We start from the raw sequence: 14505 nt of genomic DNA, 5'->3' as shown, positions 1-14505 counted from the left end.
AGGTCACCTCAAAGCCAAACCCCCCCATCATTAGAACCAAAGATGTCCCTATATAACTTCCAAGATCGGAATTGATCCGGTAGCTCAAGGCACAGGGTATCATATTTATTTATAAGCTCAAATTTAGGTAGATATTAGAATATTATCGATGTCATCACATCCATCTTCCATGTGGCTATCCCCCTTCGTCCAATCATAAAAGCACGGCAAAGGCCCAATTGATATCGGCCTCGTGAGATTTCTTCAAGCTGCCCTTAAGCCAACAGGTGTGTTGGTTTCCCGTATCCCCCTGGATATAACCCCAGCCGCATCCTGTGCACCCGCTAGTCCCAGCACAGTTCTTCATACAGTCCAGCATGCTCTCGGTGGGTACATGTCGTAGATCGGTGGCCTCGTCGCCACTATAGTCTATACCGCAAATCCGTAAGAACTGCTTCTCTGACCCTGGGACCTGGTAGGTAGTCCCATTAGCAGCAGGACAATCGATTTTCCCCTCGGAACTGCTTGTCGATGAGGAACTATCCGAAGTCCGAGTCGCTGATGAGCCGGATGGAGTCGTTGGTGTCCCAGTTGCCACAGATGTATTTGAACCTAACGATGTAGTCGCAGATGATGAACTAGAAAATATCAGCATGTTCAGACAGACATAAACGCGAGTGTCCTATAAGAGACATCGTAAACGTAAACATTACGAACCTTGATACAGCGCCAACCTGCGCCTGAGCCTGGGTAGAGCTCTGGGACGCACCTTTACCCACCCCTACACCCACGCCAACTCCGATTGCTACAACCAACAAAAGCGTTATCAAGGCTACCAGCCACCAAAATTGGGTTCTCCTCAGTCCGAATATTCTCTTTTCGGGCGGAGATACCTGTCCACCTAACGGAGGTAGAAGCCTCTCTCCACCAATACCTCCTCCGATAGCGCGTACCTCCCTAGATGGCCGTGGACTAGCAGGCGGTGTCGCATCGCCTAACCATGTCGATGGTAGACGTTGGTGTTTTTCGGAGCTAGCAGCAGGTGCGAAATACGCCCGCGACGCGTTCTTCAACTCATTGAAGTCGCGATTGGCAAAGAAGTCAAAGCCACGGAATTCGAATGTGGACGATCTATTCGCGTCTCTATTTACTGGGCCCGCCGTTATGCTAGTAGTAATACCGGCACGGGGTATCGTTTCCGCGACAACTCCTGGTCCTGCTATCGTTCGTGGCGGTTGCTGTGTCGGTTTCGGGCGACCTAAGACGGTGGTCTCCGGCCTATCAGACTCCATCGGGGTTGTTGAATGTCGTGTTTAATCATCGCCGAGAGGCAACCATTATATTAATAGGTAACTTTATAAGGAGTGGACCGAATTGAAGACAATTGAAACGATCGGACGGCGGCAAATAGGCCACACTACAGTGATACCAAGCAACTTGTAGTAAGAGAGAGGGACAATGGGGGGATGATGTAGGATTTCAAAGGTTTAATTTCCTTTCTGTATGAACCCGGGTTGACATCAGGGATGTCATAGGAGCCTCCAATGGCACGTACATAGAGTACATAATTGGCTACGCTGCCCTGATAACGTAGGATTGTTAGAGGAACGAGCCAACCCAACTTCAAGTAAAGATGCCCCTGAAAAAGATCATGAATATAGTTAGGTTGGTACAATGTTCAAGGTATGTCCCGTATCCCTCATTTTCAATGTTTTACGTATTAGTTCATGGCAGTTTCCGAAGTAATTGTTCACCTAATAATACATCGAGGCCGCTTAATACTTCGTAAGGAAAAGGGGAATATACATGATAGTAGGGTACTAGGTAGACCTACTAGAAGTTGGTAGACAAGCTTCTGTTGGTTTACAAACCCTGGTCTATCGTGACCAAAACTAACTGTATGCGGGGAAATAGGTCGAAGCTAGTATACCTCTGGAGATATAGACCGAGAAATTCTCGCTCACGGACTCTAGTGTATCATCGCCTATTCATTTTTTTTCTTCTATAACCGAGATAAAAACAAGCGTCCATACTATTATGGTACATATCTAGGTAGTAGGTAAGTTGCAGGGCTTTACCAACGACGACACCCAGGTACTAAATCCCCGGTGTTTTAGAATGAAGTACGCTATGTACCTTGTAGTGAATCGATTGGGAAGTATCATGACAACTCGTCATACTAGGTAGGTACCTATCTGGGGAGGTGGAAGATATTTCAGCAGAGAAGACTCTATGGAATAATTGATAGTGGTGTAAACTAAAAGTTTGGGCTTTGATATAAGAGATTGGGATTTCATTGCGGTATAACGAAAGGTACCTAAGTAGGTATTAAGTAGGTAGGTAATAAATAAGTCAAAGAAGGGGGTATTTGTATGGGGGGGGTATTTGGCAGGCCCATTTTTGTGGTGAAACCTTAGCTAATAAGAAGTGGATGCATTATACGGGTTACTTTTTTTAATATATATTCGATATATTTTTTTTTTATTTTTTTTTTAATTTTTTTTTTTTTAATATTATTTAATTAATTAAAACGTTTAATTTTATATATTATATTTTATAAAAAAAATTATATTTAATTAATATTTAAATAAATAATTAAAATTATTATTATTAATAATATTTTTATTATTAAAGTTATTTTTAATTAAAACGTTTTTCGTTTTATTTTTTAAAATTAAATTAACGGTTATTAATTAATTTTTTCGGTTTATTTTTTTAATAATATTTAATTATAAATTAAAAAAACGAATTAATTATATAATTATATAATTAAAACGAATTAAGTTTTAAATTAAAATATTATTAAATTAAAACGTAATAATTTTATATTATAAAAATATAAATTATAAATCGTGAAATTTTTAAATACGTTTTCGTAAATTTTAAAAATAAAATATTATTATAATAAATTATTAATTATAAATAAATATAAATGTAAAAAATATATATAATAATATAAATGTTAAAAAAAATAATAAAATTTAAAATAAAAAACTTTAACGAATTTTTATAAAAAATTTATTAATAAATAATTAATTAATATAATATAAAAAAACAAAGTTTTTTATATCGTATTTTAATTACGTAACGTAATTACGTGTATAATAATTTAATATTTTAACTTTTTTATATAATATATATATATATATTATTAAATTAAATTTAATAAAATTAATAAAAACTTCGTAATTATTACGATAATTAATTTTTTTAATAAATTAAATTTTCTTTAATTAACGATTTTTTAATTAATATTTTTATATTTTAAGTTTTTATTTTAAATAATTAAAATAATCGATATTTTAATATAAAACTTTAATTTCGTAATAATAATAATATAAAATTTATATTAAAAAAATAAAATATTATATTACGATTTAATATTTATTTTATATAAACGAAAATAATTAATTTTTCGGGAAAAATTAAATTTATATATTTTTAAATTAATATATATAAATTAAAACGTTTTTTTCGATTTTAATTAATTTAAATCGAATTAAATTAATTATATTTAAAATTATTAATGTTTTTTTTAATTAATACGAAATATTTAATATTTAAATAATTAATTAATTAAATTATTAAAATTTTAATAAAATAAAGTTTTTTAAAAAATATAAAAATAACGAATTTATCGTTAATTAATTAAAAAAAAAAAAAACTTTACGTTAATAAAACGAATTACGTATTTAAATTTTTATTTTAAAAATTATTTTAATAAATAATAAAATTTTTAATTTAATTATTATTTTTTAAAAAATTAATATATAAATTTAATAATTTAATAATTATTTCGATTTAATTTTTTTTAAAAATTAACGATTTAAATCGTTATTAAATAATTAAATAAATAAATAAATTACTTTTTTTTAATTAAAAAAAGTTTTTATTTTTAAATTAATTTTTATTAATTTTTTTTAAAAAAAATTATTAATTTTTAATAATTATAATTTTTACGAATTAAATAATTTTATATAAAAAAGTTTTTAAATTAAAATTTAATTATTATTTTTACCGTTTTATATTATTTATATTTTTTAATTTTTTAATATAAAAATTTTTAATTTATTAAAACGTTATTATTATTTTTAAATAAAAAAATAATTAATTAATTTTAATTTTATTATATTAATTAAAAAATTTAAATTTTTAAATTTTTATTATAAAATATAATTATTAATTTTTATTTTTAATTATATTATTTTAATATAATTTAATATAAATTTTTAATTAATAAATCGTAATAAAATTTTTTATATTTATTTTATTTTAATATTAAAATTTTTATTATTTTTTCGTTTAATTAATATTATTAATTAATTCGATATTTTAAAAAAATTACGTAATATTATTAAAATTATTAAATATATTTATTTTAAGTTTTTAAACGATTTAATAAAACGGTTTTTTTTAAAAAAAATAAAAAAAATTATTAATATATTTATAAATTAATTAATTAAATTCGAAAATTAACGTAAATATTTAATTAAAAAATTTTAATCGAAATATATTAAACGTAAAAAAGTTAAAAATAATTTAAATAAATATTTTATTTAAATTAAAAATATTATATACGTTAAATAAAAAAAAATATTAAATTTAATTAAATTTAATAATAAAATTTAATTAATTATTATTAAAAAATTATATTTAAAATAATAATAAAAATTTTATAAATTAATAAAAAATTAAAAATTTATCTTTTAATTCTTAATGTACCGCGTTATATTATATATAATTAAAGTTTTATTATAAAAGTGGGTTTGCCGAATACCCCCCCCCATACAAATACCCCCTTCTTTGACTTATAATGGCTCGTAAATGTCTTAACTCTTAACCTTTAAAAAATATTTGGTGGGTCAGGTACCGCATCGGAACAATGAGAATATTTGTTCCGCTTTCTCCAGATATAAAACCTGATTGGGCAGGTGATGGGCGTTATGTACCTAGGTACCCACTTGTGTACATCTTGCAGCACTGATGCAAGTAACATTCAAGATGCAATTGGAGAAAGTGCTATCTTGAGCTACGTGTTAGCTAGGTAACTACACAGGATAACTACATACATACATCGCAACTCCAGCACTTCGTCATTTCTCTATGTTTGTATTTGTTATCTAGCTCATACACTGAAGTTTCAATTCATCTTGTCATAATTCATCTATCTAACTATCTAAGTATCTAATGGTCAAAACTCATCTTAAGATTTAGACCTCGCTTCTAGCCCGCCAAATCGATCAACCGGACATAAACCGCATTATACATACCAACAGCCAAAATGGTAAGAAGTCTTTTCTTTTTTTGGCCTAGAAGACATCTTGATCTGACCTCTATTAGAATACGCAATTCAACTCGGCGCTCAAGCAGTCTACCTCTATAAAACGGGACCTTACCAACATCACTTCGTCACCTGATAGCGCGCCTCCTACTCCCGCAGCGTTAGGCTCCCTCTCCGCCTCGCTGACAGCATTCTCGCGAACGCTAGACGAATACAACGCCCTGGCAAAGCAGGAACTCAACCCGGCTAAGCAGGAGAAGGCCTTCGAACGAATCAAAAACTTCCGATCTGAGCTTTCCTCGTTTCGAACGCAGTTGGACGAGCTGAAATCGCGGCGCGAAGATGCGCTGCATTCGCAAAATCGCTCGGAACTTCTTGGCCGAAGACCGTTCGCTACTGTGACGCCCGAGAACCCCTACGCGAACACGCCGCCCCAGACTTCTCCATCGATCCCCCCGAACCGGTACGGCAGCGGAGGAAGTCAGTTAAGCATGGGCAGCAACGACTATACTCGAGAATCGCATGCGTTGCGGGAACAGAACTTCTTCGCAAATACTAACACGGCACTAGATGAGTACATCGCCAGGGGGCAGGCTGTGCTCGGGGACCTGGGAACGCAGCGGGAGATGCTGAAGAATACGCAGAAGAGGCTATATAGTGTTGCTAATACGCTCGGCGTCAGCGGAGATACTATACGCATGATCGAGAGGAGGGCCAAACAAGACAAGTGGATCTTCGGGGGTGGCGTGGTGGTGTTTTTTGGCTTTTGCTGGCTGTGTCTGCATTTTCTCCGGTAGAGCTGGTCAAGTTTCGTGTTGCGCGAGACGTCGGATTTTAGGAATTCACATCACTTTTAGCGAGGCGTTCAGGTGTCTTGTTAGTCGAATACTCGATTTACCGCTTTTTAGTAAATGGACCCCGCCTCTTATTCCGGCGAATATTCCTGTTTACCGCAGGTCTAATAATATAAGATTGCCTTATACCAAAAATTATACTCTTCTAATTGTTCTACCAACTTGTTTAACTCATTTTTGTCATCTGCTTTAATGCAATGGTGAAGAGCACATCCTTCGTGGTTTTGATTTCGACTACCTCGGTCTCTGGCAAAACATGGTTACTTGTGCTCATCTGGCCTCCGAACTCGGTTGGCCAATCCTCAACGTCCCACTCGAGACCTTTGGTGGTGATAACGCTCGGTTCCTTGACCGGAATAATGCCGACGTACTTGGCGAACGGGTCGCCGCTCATGCGGGCGAAGTTGGTAACGGCGATATTAGGTTCGCGTACGTGAATACAGTGCTTCCCAGCCTTGAGGAGGAAGGACAAACTCTCTCCAGACAGAAGGAACATCTTGCCATCAGCATAGGTCGGCGAGGTCTGAAAGAGATACAGGTGATGTATTTGGCTTAGCCCCTGATCAACACGTCCCCCGAGACCGCCCATACAGACGATATCCTTTCCTGGGAAGTCTTTGCGAACTAACCTAACGGCTTTAGTAAAATCGGTGGAGTATTGATCTGGGTCATGAATGATTGTACAATTAGCCGGTTTAGTGGTGAAGAATGTTTTAGCCTCATCGGATAGAGAATCTAGGTCGCCAATTATTGTGTTCAGGTTTACCTTAAGATCTATTAGTCTACTTAATATCAGATAGGGGAGGTGTTTAACTGAAAATCACAAATATCTTGTGATATTGAACTGATTGAACTCACATAATCACCAGCGGAAGATGGATTTTGGCCTTCTTTTGTTAATGATTTTCGATTGAGATCATAAACATGGTTGGCGCCACCATCGGCAGCAACGCAGGTTTTCGCTATGAAAGAAATCAGTACCCCTGGGACTGCACTCCGTATTTGCGTTGCCGAGTATACCTATACTCCAAATGTCCTTGAACAAGCATTCATCTATGATTGGTTGGTTTAGAATGACCAAGGCAAAGTCGTATCCAGGATAATTCAGGAACTGTCTGATAGGATACCATTCGGTGATTTTCTCCTTCGATGAATCCATGGTGACGATGATATGAGACGAATAAAGACTGTTCTCATAGACGTATACTGAGAGATACAAAGTATATATGAAGCAAGGCGTGCAACTAAATTGAGTTGAAATAACTATGAGCTTTATGTTCAGAAAGCATATTAACAGGGAGTATGCCACTTAACTAAAGCGGATATTTCATAAATGAGGAAGTTTCAGACGGAAAGTCAGATTTAGAACTTTCCAACGTTGAGGCTCCCAAGTGAAGCTCAAAATGCCTTACCTAAGGTAACTTTACTGCCTTAGTCTAAGCTACGCCGGGAAGGTCCGTTGAGGACTTCTATGTAATACCAATAACGTCACCTAGGGCTGAGCGCACCGGCCACTTTGTAGATCTATTTGGGTTAAGGTACATTGACTTACCTATCACTTTGGTATATCGCCTTATATTCTTGCCGCTAGAGTACTTGTCCCTTGGTCCGTGGATATTTTAACTGTGTACCTAGTACTTCGAGGTTATGGATGTATGTATGTAATCTGTGTAACAGTAATACCCCCAAATTTATGTATGATAGCGCAAAAGGTTATCGGTCATTGTTCAATGACATCCCGTCCCAGCTCCGAGAATCAACGCCTTAGAAATTTTTAGAGGGACAATTTCTAACTTGCTTACAAAACATTTTCATTTCCATCATTTTCCCATGTCCGCTCTACATTTATCGCACGCACACTTTTCCCACTCTCACAAACCTCATCCGTAACCTCGTACTTTCTTTTAGCCTTTGGGTCCTTTTCGAGTCCAATTCTTTTTAGTTTCATTTATTAGTGAGGAGCACACCGGCACCATGTATAGATCTGCTTTGCGGTCAACGCCGCGCGCCGCAAACACTTTTAGACATACGACGCTCTCGACTAGTGGGCGACGATTTGCCTCGACGACACCTCCAGCTGGCCAGAAGCGAAGTTGGAAGAGCGCGGCTGTAAGGTGGGGTATAGCTGTTGGTGCGGTATATTGGTACAGCACAAGTGCAGTCTTTGCAGAAGAGCCACTACGTAAGTAAATATTTGTCCGAGAACTTGTGTATGGATTCCGCTAACAGTACTCTCGGCCAACAGCTAAAACAATACCACCACCTCCCCAGTTCTCCGACGAAGATCTCCCTACCGTAGAGGCCGTAGTCGCTCAAAAGCGTAGGGAGGCCGAAGCACGATTACGAAAAGCCCCGTCAACCCCCGAACCGGCAACGGCAGGTCTCGCGTCAGAAATTTCACCTTCAGCACCTGTTCGTGATGTCGAGACACACGCGCAAGACCCCCCTCCGGAAGGAAGCCCCGAAGCGTTAGAGGAAGAGGCCGGTCAACAAGGCGCATTCAATCCTGAGACGGGCGAGATTAATTGGGATTGCCCATGCTTAGGTGGCATGGCCCATGGCCCTTGCGGCGAGGAGTTCAAGGCCGCGTTCAGCTGCTTTGTCTATTCTAAGGAGGAGCCGAAAGGGATGGACTGCATCGACAAATTCCAGTACGTCTTCGGGAACCTAAATACTTACTCGCTTATCGTTTTAAACTAATGCGTGACAGACACATGCAAGATTGCTTCCGACTTCACCCCGAGGTTTACGGGGAAGAGCTAGATGAGGATGAAACTTCCGCGGAGGGTACCCCCGAAGATGGAGCAAAGACGTCGGTAGCTAAAACAACTACCACGGAGTATAGCAACACCGTATCAAGATCAGAAGAATCTCAAGAAGCAACGAAGGCCATCTCTGAAGAAGCTAAGACGACAGGAGCAGGCGCAGACGCAGAGGTCGGGGCTGTCGCAAAAGAGACAGAAAAGCAGAATATTCCTCCGGTACAGCCTTAAAGACGACTAGGTAGATATCGAGGAATTTGCAGGCGATCATCCGGGGCTCGCTTAACAAGGAAAATCCCCGGATCCGTGCAGATGTGCCTCAGACTATTATTTGCGTTGGACCGTTGTCACAGCGCAAAACCCTTGTATATGTGTACTAAATGTATATTATGAAGCGCATAAGGCATGGCAAAATAGACACTAACCAGCTCTTTACGATATCTCTAACCTGCCTTACCGATTATAGTAAAGCCGCAAAACATAGCACGGTGAAATCTGCTGTTCGACCACTTAGCTGATTCGCCGTGTCATCCAGTGGTTCGGCAGCTGAATGTTAAGCGTACCTTCAATCAGGGGGATCTCGGTCTTTTAGTCGTAGCATTTTCCCTTGCTGACGTATAATCAAGGGGAGTCGAGGGGAGTGAAGGTCTTGGCCTGGGGTAAAGGGGCGATATAATAGGTGTCAACCATTGGTTCTACCCCACAGTCTTTTTTTTTTCAAGCATGGCTACATGTACATGGGATCAGATGCTTGTAGGTACAATACCTACATACCTACATACCCTGCATACCCTACACACCCTACATACAATACGATGGACCTTGCCCGCTGCCCACTGCCCAGCTACTAACCTCCAATTCCATCTCCAATCCATAACCCCAGACCCCTAGCACAAAGCAACAATGTGAGTAGCGTTCATAATTAAATTATTGTCCTTGTTACAACTCTCATGGCAGACCTACCTGTTATCCTGTCGTCTCAGATACGTCGTTCTTCTTCTCAGCGCATCACAAGTTGGACATGACAGCGTTACCCATAGAGGAAGGCCGCCGGATTACAAAATCTTCCAGACCTGTTACCGCCGCTACTAGTGCTACCGCCACTTCCGAATCACATGCAACTCTGGTTAGGGACAGCGATAAAGGCACGATAGCTCCACCACGTGCGAAACGGGTGCAAGTTGCCCGTGCCTGCCAGCGATGCAGGCGGCTCCAGAAGGCATGTAGCGACTCGCGGCCGTGTCAACGTTGCACGAGGGCCGGGCTTTCTGGTGAATGTAGCGGCTTCGCAGTCCACCCCCGAGCATCATCTCAGAATCCATCTTCTCAAATATTAAAGTCTGCCGAGACCCCAATCCGGGTTTACGGGGCAGCAAACTCTTTAGACACTGCTCCGCGACCGTTATTTATCAACTTAGAATTACCTACGAGCCCTCAGTCGTTCACCAGCTTTTCGAGAGAATCCTTTGAGAGGAAAGCCGGCCTGCTACCTCCTCAAGTCATCGACTATTGTTCCGGTCGTTTCTTTGAGCGTCTCGCCCCGACAATCCCAATCATAACACCGGAATATGTCGCGAATCTTAGGACACGAGCGCCTTCCGAGAGCGAGGCTTATTGCGTCTTGCTCGGATTATGTACTATGGTGACACTACAAGTTGAAGACCCCCGCGACAAGTATTTCGGACCTTTTGTCACAGCCGAGAACAATGCCGCATACGGCTGGTTATTGCTCGAGGAAGCCCTAGCAGCGCATCGCCATCTGGCACGTAGGTCGAACCCGTGTCTCGACTCCGTCTTGCTTGTATTCTTCATATACGCGTGCCACGCGAGCCTGTTTCACCACTCACAGGCCTTTTTCTTCCTTCGCGAGGCAGCGACCCTCTTTGTCCTGATAAAACCCGACACCATGGATAGCCTCTCGAGGTCTCTGGCGGAGCGGCTGTTCTGGGTCTTATTAGTTTCCGAGAGGTCCCACGCAATACGCTACCGGCGCCCCATCACGCTCCAGGTCACGACTAACGGCTTCGGGTTATCAATAGCTGGCGAAGACGATCGTTCGCTTTGTGGGTTCCGATGTCTAGCTGCCCTTTTCCGGGGTCTGGATACGAGTTTCATAGCCCTACTAAATCAAGAAACGGTGTCCCGTACACTGGCCCACGATTCCCTCGACGACGTTGAAATATCCATCAACACGGCATTAAACCACTCGTGCCCTTCCGATCTCCTTCCAACTCAAAAAGCCAATCTCAGGGTAACGCAGCTCTGGCTCCGCATCGTCCTCTGGCAGTTACGTCTGCGTTTGGGACACCTCTCAGAGCAGAGCACGCAGAGTAGTCGTACCTATCACTACCCCCTCGATGTAGCGAAGGATTTGACACTGTCGACACGTGATCTGCCTATACACAGCATCCAGGTACACGGAGCGGGTATAACGGAGAAACTTTTCGACATATCCTGTGCCGTCGTGAACGTGCTCGCTCGGGTACCTGTAAGAGTGACCAAGGCAGCGGCTGAAGATGATCTGAAATACGTGAGACGCTTAATCTTACAATTGCCGGGCGGCGCGACGGTTTACGATGCATTGCTGCTCAAACATATCCAGCAAACGTTACCAACTATGGCAGCGGGACTGGAGGTGTAGTGTGAATATCTCAATCAGTGAAAACTACCCTACGATAATGGATAATTCTTAACGCGACAAGAGGTCGGCCACTTCTTGCGCAGAGCTGTGTGGCTAAATACTAAAAATATTAATTATTATAAAATTATAGGTACCTAGGTATCTCAAAATTAATTCTTGTAACTACCTAGTATGTAACCATTCACCTATACGTGCTGTAGATCACGATGTTTACAAAAGTCATTTTACGTCTTTCTCTAGATTATGCTCGGACTCGGACATCTTTTTGAGATCGTCACCCAATTGATGCGAGAAAGGATCAATCTTGGTCTCGGCGAACATGCGCGCTGGGACTTTGTGCTCGAAGAGTAAATCCAATTCCGCATAGGTTCTTCCTACAGCGAGGGGGGAAAACAGCAGTTAGCCCCGACGACCCAGACGCGCTATTATGGAAATTCCCAAGAAATACATAAAAAGAAAGTAACGCACCTTTAGGTTCAGGCAGTCGAAAGAATACCCAGACAGCGGACAATAAACATGTCCCAGCCCAGAAGTATGCAGTCTTCGCACCCCAATTCCATGCCGTCGACGACAGCTGGTAGTTAGTCATGACATTTACGAATATGTTACTCGCATTATAGCCGGCACGCGCGAGGACGATTGTCTTAGCCTTAAGCCGTGTCGAAGACAACTCGGAGATCAGTGAGTAAGTGACCGGGCCGACAGTAAAGTCGTAAACGAACGTGAAAACGATTAGCATCCCGCCAATTGCCCATATGGAACCGTTGGAGTTGGAAAACGATAGAGAACCGACGATGATCAGGATGAGAAGCTGACAACAAATCCCGCTGAAATGGATGGTTCGTCGGCCGACACGGGACATGAGGAACCAGGAGCCGGCGGTGCCCACCATTCCTAATGCGTACTGCCCCATGGAGAGGGAGAAGGAGTTGGATGCATCCATTCCGGCTTGGGTTCTGCAATGGGTTAGCACGCACATCGATGTACTTCGTCTAATTTTACATCATCGTGACAGTGGCTGCGACCTTACAGAAAATATGCGAAGTAGCCCATGAGATTCTGTCCGCCGAGTGTTTGCACGAGCCAGATCCCCACGACAATCTCCGTTCGCCTCAGGTCGATGCCTTTGAAACAATCACGATAGGTAAGGCCGTCCTTCATCCGTTTTTCGAGTTCGTTAGTATGCTCGATCATGGCTATAGTCTCGTCCACGTTAAAATTCGGGTCATTTCGTGATGTAAGTCTCAAAAGAGATGCTTTCGCAGCTTCGCGATCTCCATGCCGGATATGCCACCACGGCGATCTATGTGATTGATAAATTAATCAGCGAGCCTTACATTTTCTAAGATTAACTCACTCTGGGGCGAAAAATAGCCCGGCAAGAATGGGTACTGGCCAAACCCACTGCACTCCAAACGGGATCTTGTATGCCCAGTCGTCGGATCGGCCCACCGAACCTTTATTCACGGCGGCTGCAAAGAACTGGCCGATAACCCAGCACATATTGATGAAAGTAGTCAAGTATGGCCTCAGGACGACGGGGGCAACTTCAGAGGCATAGGCCGGAGTAACAGATTGAAATGCACCCCAAGGAATGCCTAGACGGCGTCAGATTTGGATGTAGGTAATGATTCGCATCCGAATAATTCTGCTTACCGCACAACACCTCTCCAACAACAAGGACTTGTACGTTAGGTGCGAAGAACAAGACGAACACGAACATGATCATCAGGACCAGGGATGCGATCGTGGTCATCTTGTAACCGTACCGGTCCGAAACCCAACCAGCGAAGATAAGGCCGAAGATCTCGCCGGCGCGTGCGCCGTTAGACAACCCCGATTGCCACGCTGCTGAAACGACCCATTTATCGTTCGCTGCGCTGTAGGTACCAAATTTCTTGTTGAACACAGGCGAGGCATAGAGGCTGCCTAATAGTGCAAGATCGTAACCTTCCATAATGAGTGTGGACGACAGTAAGACCGACCACGCGATCGCCTTCGGGTACAGTTTGATGGCTTTCATGAGTGTCATACGCTGTTCGGCGTCTGCGGCATGCTTGGCATCCGATATAAGGGTCTCGTCATGAGCCACATCTACGCCGTCGACGGGTTTATGACCGCTTTCGGCATCGTACACATCTCGTTTTTCCGTTTCCATGTTGTCGTTCTTTTGCTATGAGATGATATCCGAGACTTAAAAGAACCTCAAAAAAAAACTAAAAAAAACCCTTAACGGTTCCGAGGTCTGATATGAGTGGTACTAAGTAGCTTGCTCAACCTGACCGGCTAGAAATATCATGGGCGAGGACATGACCGCAGCTATTTAACTTTTTTCTTGTCGCTAAGAACATAATCTTGGAGTCTATCTAGGCATATTAGACGAGAGAGAGCGGGAGAGAAAGGGAAAAAAGGCCCGTCTAGCTCGACCACGGTCCAGCTCCGCGTGGGGAAGCCAACCACGTTCATTCTATGCGGGGTGCAGCTAGGCGAGAGTGGGCAAACCGGGGATGGCCTGAAGATATCGTTCCATTATCACGTCTTATAAGTACTGAACTATACCTAGATTAGGTACCTACCCAGGCACTACGTTGTCTTAAGTACCATAAAATTGCTCTCTGGGGATGGCGGCTACAAATTTCTATTAGCAGTATACTAACTTACTAAGTAAGTACTAGGTAGGTTATGTGTTGTATTTCCCAGTAGACTATTACTTACTTTCTAAAAAAGAAAATTAAATAAATACCTAGTACTATGAGAAGCCGTTAGAAATTTAGTCTTAGTGAAACATCAAAAGAAATATGAATGAATATTTCGGAGTTACCAAGCTTTTATTGGGTAGCTTACCAAAGAAACAAGGAGAGATGGCGGAGTGAGGCGGAGTATGGCGGAGTATAACGGGGTATGACGGGGTATGACGGAGTATGGCGGAGTTAAGCAAGATGGTCGGAGTCGACACGGACCTCTATATTCTCTTGGCAGATAACTCTA

The 14505-nt window shown here is 41.0% G+C and overlaps 6 protein-coding genes across 6 annotated transcripts; 3 read left to right on the top strand and 3 right to left on the bottom strand.

Annotated features, from left to right (window-relative positions):
- Nucleotides 1-84: 84 nt before the first annotated feature.
- Nucleotides 85-1774, bottom strand: GGS22DRAFT_174795 (uncharacterized protein). The gene is made up of 2 exons (XM_047963153.1): nucleotides 697-1774; nucleotides 85-617 (listed from the first exon to the last, which is right to left on the bottom strand). The coding sequence occupies exons 1-2, from the start codon at nucleotides 1269-1271 to the stop codon at nucleotides 194-196; spliced, it is 999 nt and encodes a 332-aa protein (XP_047814434.1). The 5' UTR covers nucleotides 1272-1774; the 3' UTR covers nucleotides 85-193.
- A 3070-nt stretch (nucleotides 1775-4844) lies between these two features.
- Nucleotides 4845-6249, top strand: GGS22DRAFT_174792 (V-snare-domain-containing protein). The gene is made up of 2 exons (XM_047963152.1): nucleotides 4845-5263; nucleotides 5320-6249. Exons 1-2 carry the CDS (start codon nucleotides 5261-5263, stop codon nucleotides 6055-6057), a joined length of 741 nt encoding a protein of 246 aa, XP_047814433.1. The 5' UTR covers nucleotides 4845-5260; the 3' UTR covers nucleotides 6058-6249.
- On the bottom strand, nucleotides 6169-7549 carry GGS22DRAFT_83610 (thiamine pyrophosphokinase). Its single transcript, XM_047968231.1, has 3 exons — nucleotides 7135-7549; nucleotides 6973-7076; nucleotides 6169-6880 (listed from the first exon to the last, which is right to left on the bottom strand). Exons 1-3 carry the CDS (start codon nucleotides 7271-7273, stop codon nucleotides 6281-6283), a joined length of 843 nt encoding a protein of 280 aa, XP_047814432.1. The 5' UTR covers nucleotides 7274-7549; the 3' UTR covers nucleotides 6169-6280.
- Nucleotides 7550-7911: 362 nt separating this feature from the next.
- On the top strand, nucleotides 7912-9335 carry GGS22DRAFT_174788 (uncharacterized protein). Its single transcript, XM_047963151.1, has 3 exons — nucleotides 7912-8296; nucleotides 8360-8765; nucleotides 8825-9335. Exons 1-3 carry the CDS (start codon nucleotides 8089-8091, stop codon nucleotides 9105-9107), a joined length of 897 nt encoding a protein of 298 aa, XP_047814431.1. The 5' UTR covers nucleotides 7912-8088; the 3' UTR covers nucleotides 9108-9335.
- Nucleotides 9336-9631: 296 nt separating this feature from the next.
- Nucleotides 9632-12007, top strand: GGS22DRAFT_174787 (uncharacterized protein). Its single transcript, XM_047963150.1, has 2 exons — nucleotides 9632-11686; nucleotides 11758-12007. Exon 1 carries the CDS (start codon nucleotides 9898-9900, stop codon nucleotides 11515-11517), a length of 1620 nt encoding a protein of 539 aa, XP_047814430.1. The 5' UTR covers nucleotides 9632-9897; the 3' UTR covers nucleotides 11518-11686; nucleotides 11758-12007.
- Nucleotides 11627-14019, bottom strand: GGS22DRAFT_83573 (sugar transporter). The gene is made up of 5 exons (XM_047968230.1): nucleotides 13174-14019; nucleotides 12875-13115; nucleotides 12548-12820; nucleotides 11986-12473; nucleotides 11627-11891 (listed from the first exon to the last, which is right to left on the bottom strand). Exons 1-5 carry the CDS (start codon nucleotides 13673-13675, stop codon nucleotides 11737-11739), a joined length of 1659 nt encoding a protein of 552 aa, XP_047814429.1. The 5' UTR covers nucleotides 13676-14019; the 3' UTR covers nucleotides 11627-11736.
- Between the last annotated feature and the right edge of the window lie 486 nt (nucleotides 14020-14505).

This window comes from Annulohypoxylon maeteangense (assembly GCF_022496945.1).
Source record: "Annulohypoxylon maeteangense strain CBS 123835 unplaced genomic scaffold GGS22scaffold_25, whole genome shotgun sequence".
NCBI lineage: Eukaryota > Fungi > Ascomycota > Sordariomycetes > Xylariales > Hypoxylaceae > Annulohypoxylon > Annulohypoxylon maeteangense.
Note: the sequence above shows the minus strand (reverse complement) of the source record. Positions and strands in the feature narration are given on the sequence as shown.

What these genes read in the sequence shown, in the direction of transcription:
- GGS22DRAFT_83610 (XM_047968231.1), bottom strand. Translation starts at nt 7,273, where the DNA reads ATGGATTCATCGAAGGAGAAAATCACCGAATGGTATCCTATCAGACAG. An exon ending in CAAGGACATTTGGAGTATAG is followed by an intron (nt 7,077 to 7,134) that starts GTATACTCGGCA and finishes TTTCTTTCATAG; the next exon opens with CGAAAACCTGCGTTGCTGCC. An exon ending in CATCTTCCGCTGGTGATTAT is followed by an intron (nt 6,881 to 6,972) that starts GTGAGTTCAATC and finishes ATAGATCTTAAG; the next exon opens with GTAAACCTGAACACAATAAT.
- GGS22DRAFT_174788 (XM_047963151.1), top strand. Translation starts at nt 8,089, where the DNA reads ATGTATAGATCTGCTTTGCGGTCAACGCCGCGCGCCGCAAACACTTTT. An exon ending in CTTTGCAGAAGAGCCACTAC is followed by an intron (nt 8,297 to 8,359) that starts GTAAGTAAATAT and finishes CTCGGCCAACAG; the next exon opens with CTAAAACAATACCACCACCT. An exon ending in GACTGCATCGACAAATTCCA is followed by an intron (nt 8,766 to 8,824) that starts GTACGTCTTCGG and finishes AATGCGTGACAG; the next exon opens with ACACATGCAAGATTGCTTCC.
- GGS22DRAFT_174787 (XM_047963150.1), top strand. Translation starts at nt 9,898, where the DNA reads ATGACAGCGTTACCCATAGAGGAAGGCCGCCGGATTACAAAATCTTCC.
- GGS22DRAFT_174795 (XM_047963153.1), bottom strand. Translation starts at nt 1,271, where the DNA reads ATGGAGTCTGATAGGCCGGAGACCACCGTCTTAGGTCGCCCGAAACCG. An exon ending in CAGGTTGGCGCTGTATCAAG is followed by an intron (nt 618 to 696) that starts GTTCGTAATGTT and finishes GATATTTTCTAG; the next exon opens with TTCATCATCTGCGACTACAT.
- GGS22DRAFT_83573 (XM_047968230.1), bottom strand. Translation starts at nt 13,675, where the DNA reads ATGGAAACGGAAAAACGAGATGTGTACGATGCCGAAAGCGGTCATAAA. An exon ending in GGGCTATTTTTCGCCCCAGA is followed by an intron (nt 12,821 to 12,874) that starts GTGAGTTAATCT and finishes TCAATCACATAG; the next exon opens with ATCGCCGTGGTGGCATATCC. An exon ending in GGCTACTTCGCATATTTTCT is followed by an intron (nt 12,474 to 12,547) that starts GTAAGGTCGCAG and finishes AACCCATTGCAG; the next exon opens with AACCCAAGCCGGAATGGATG.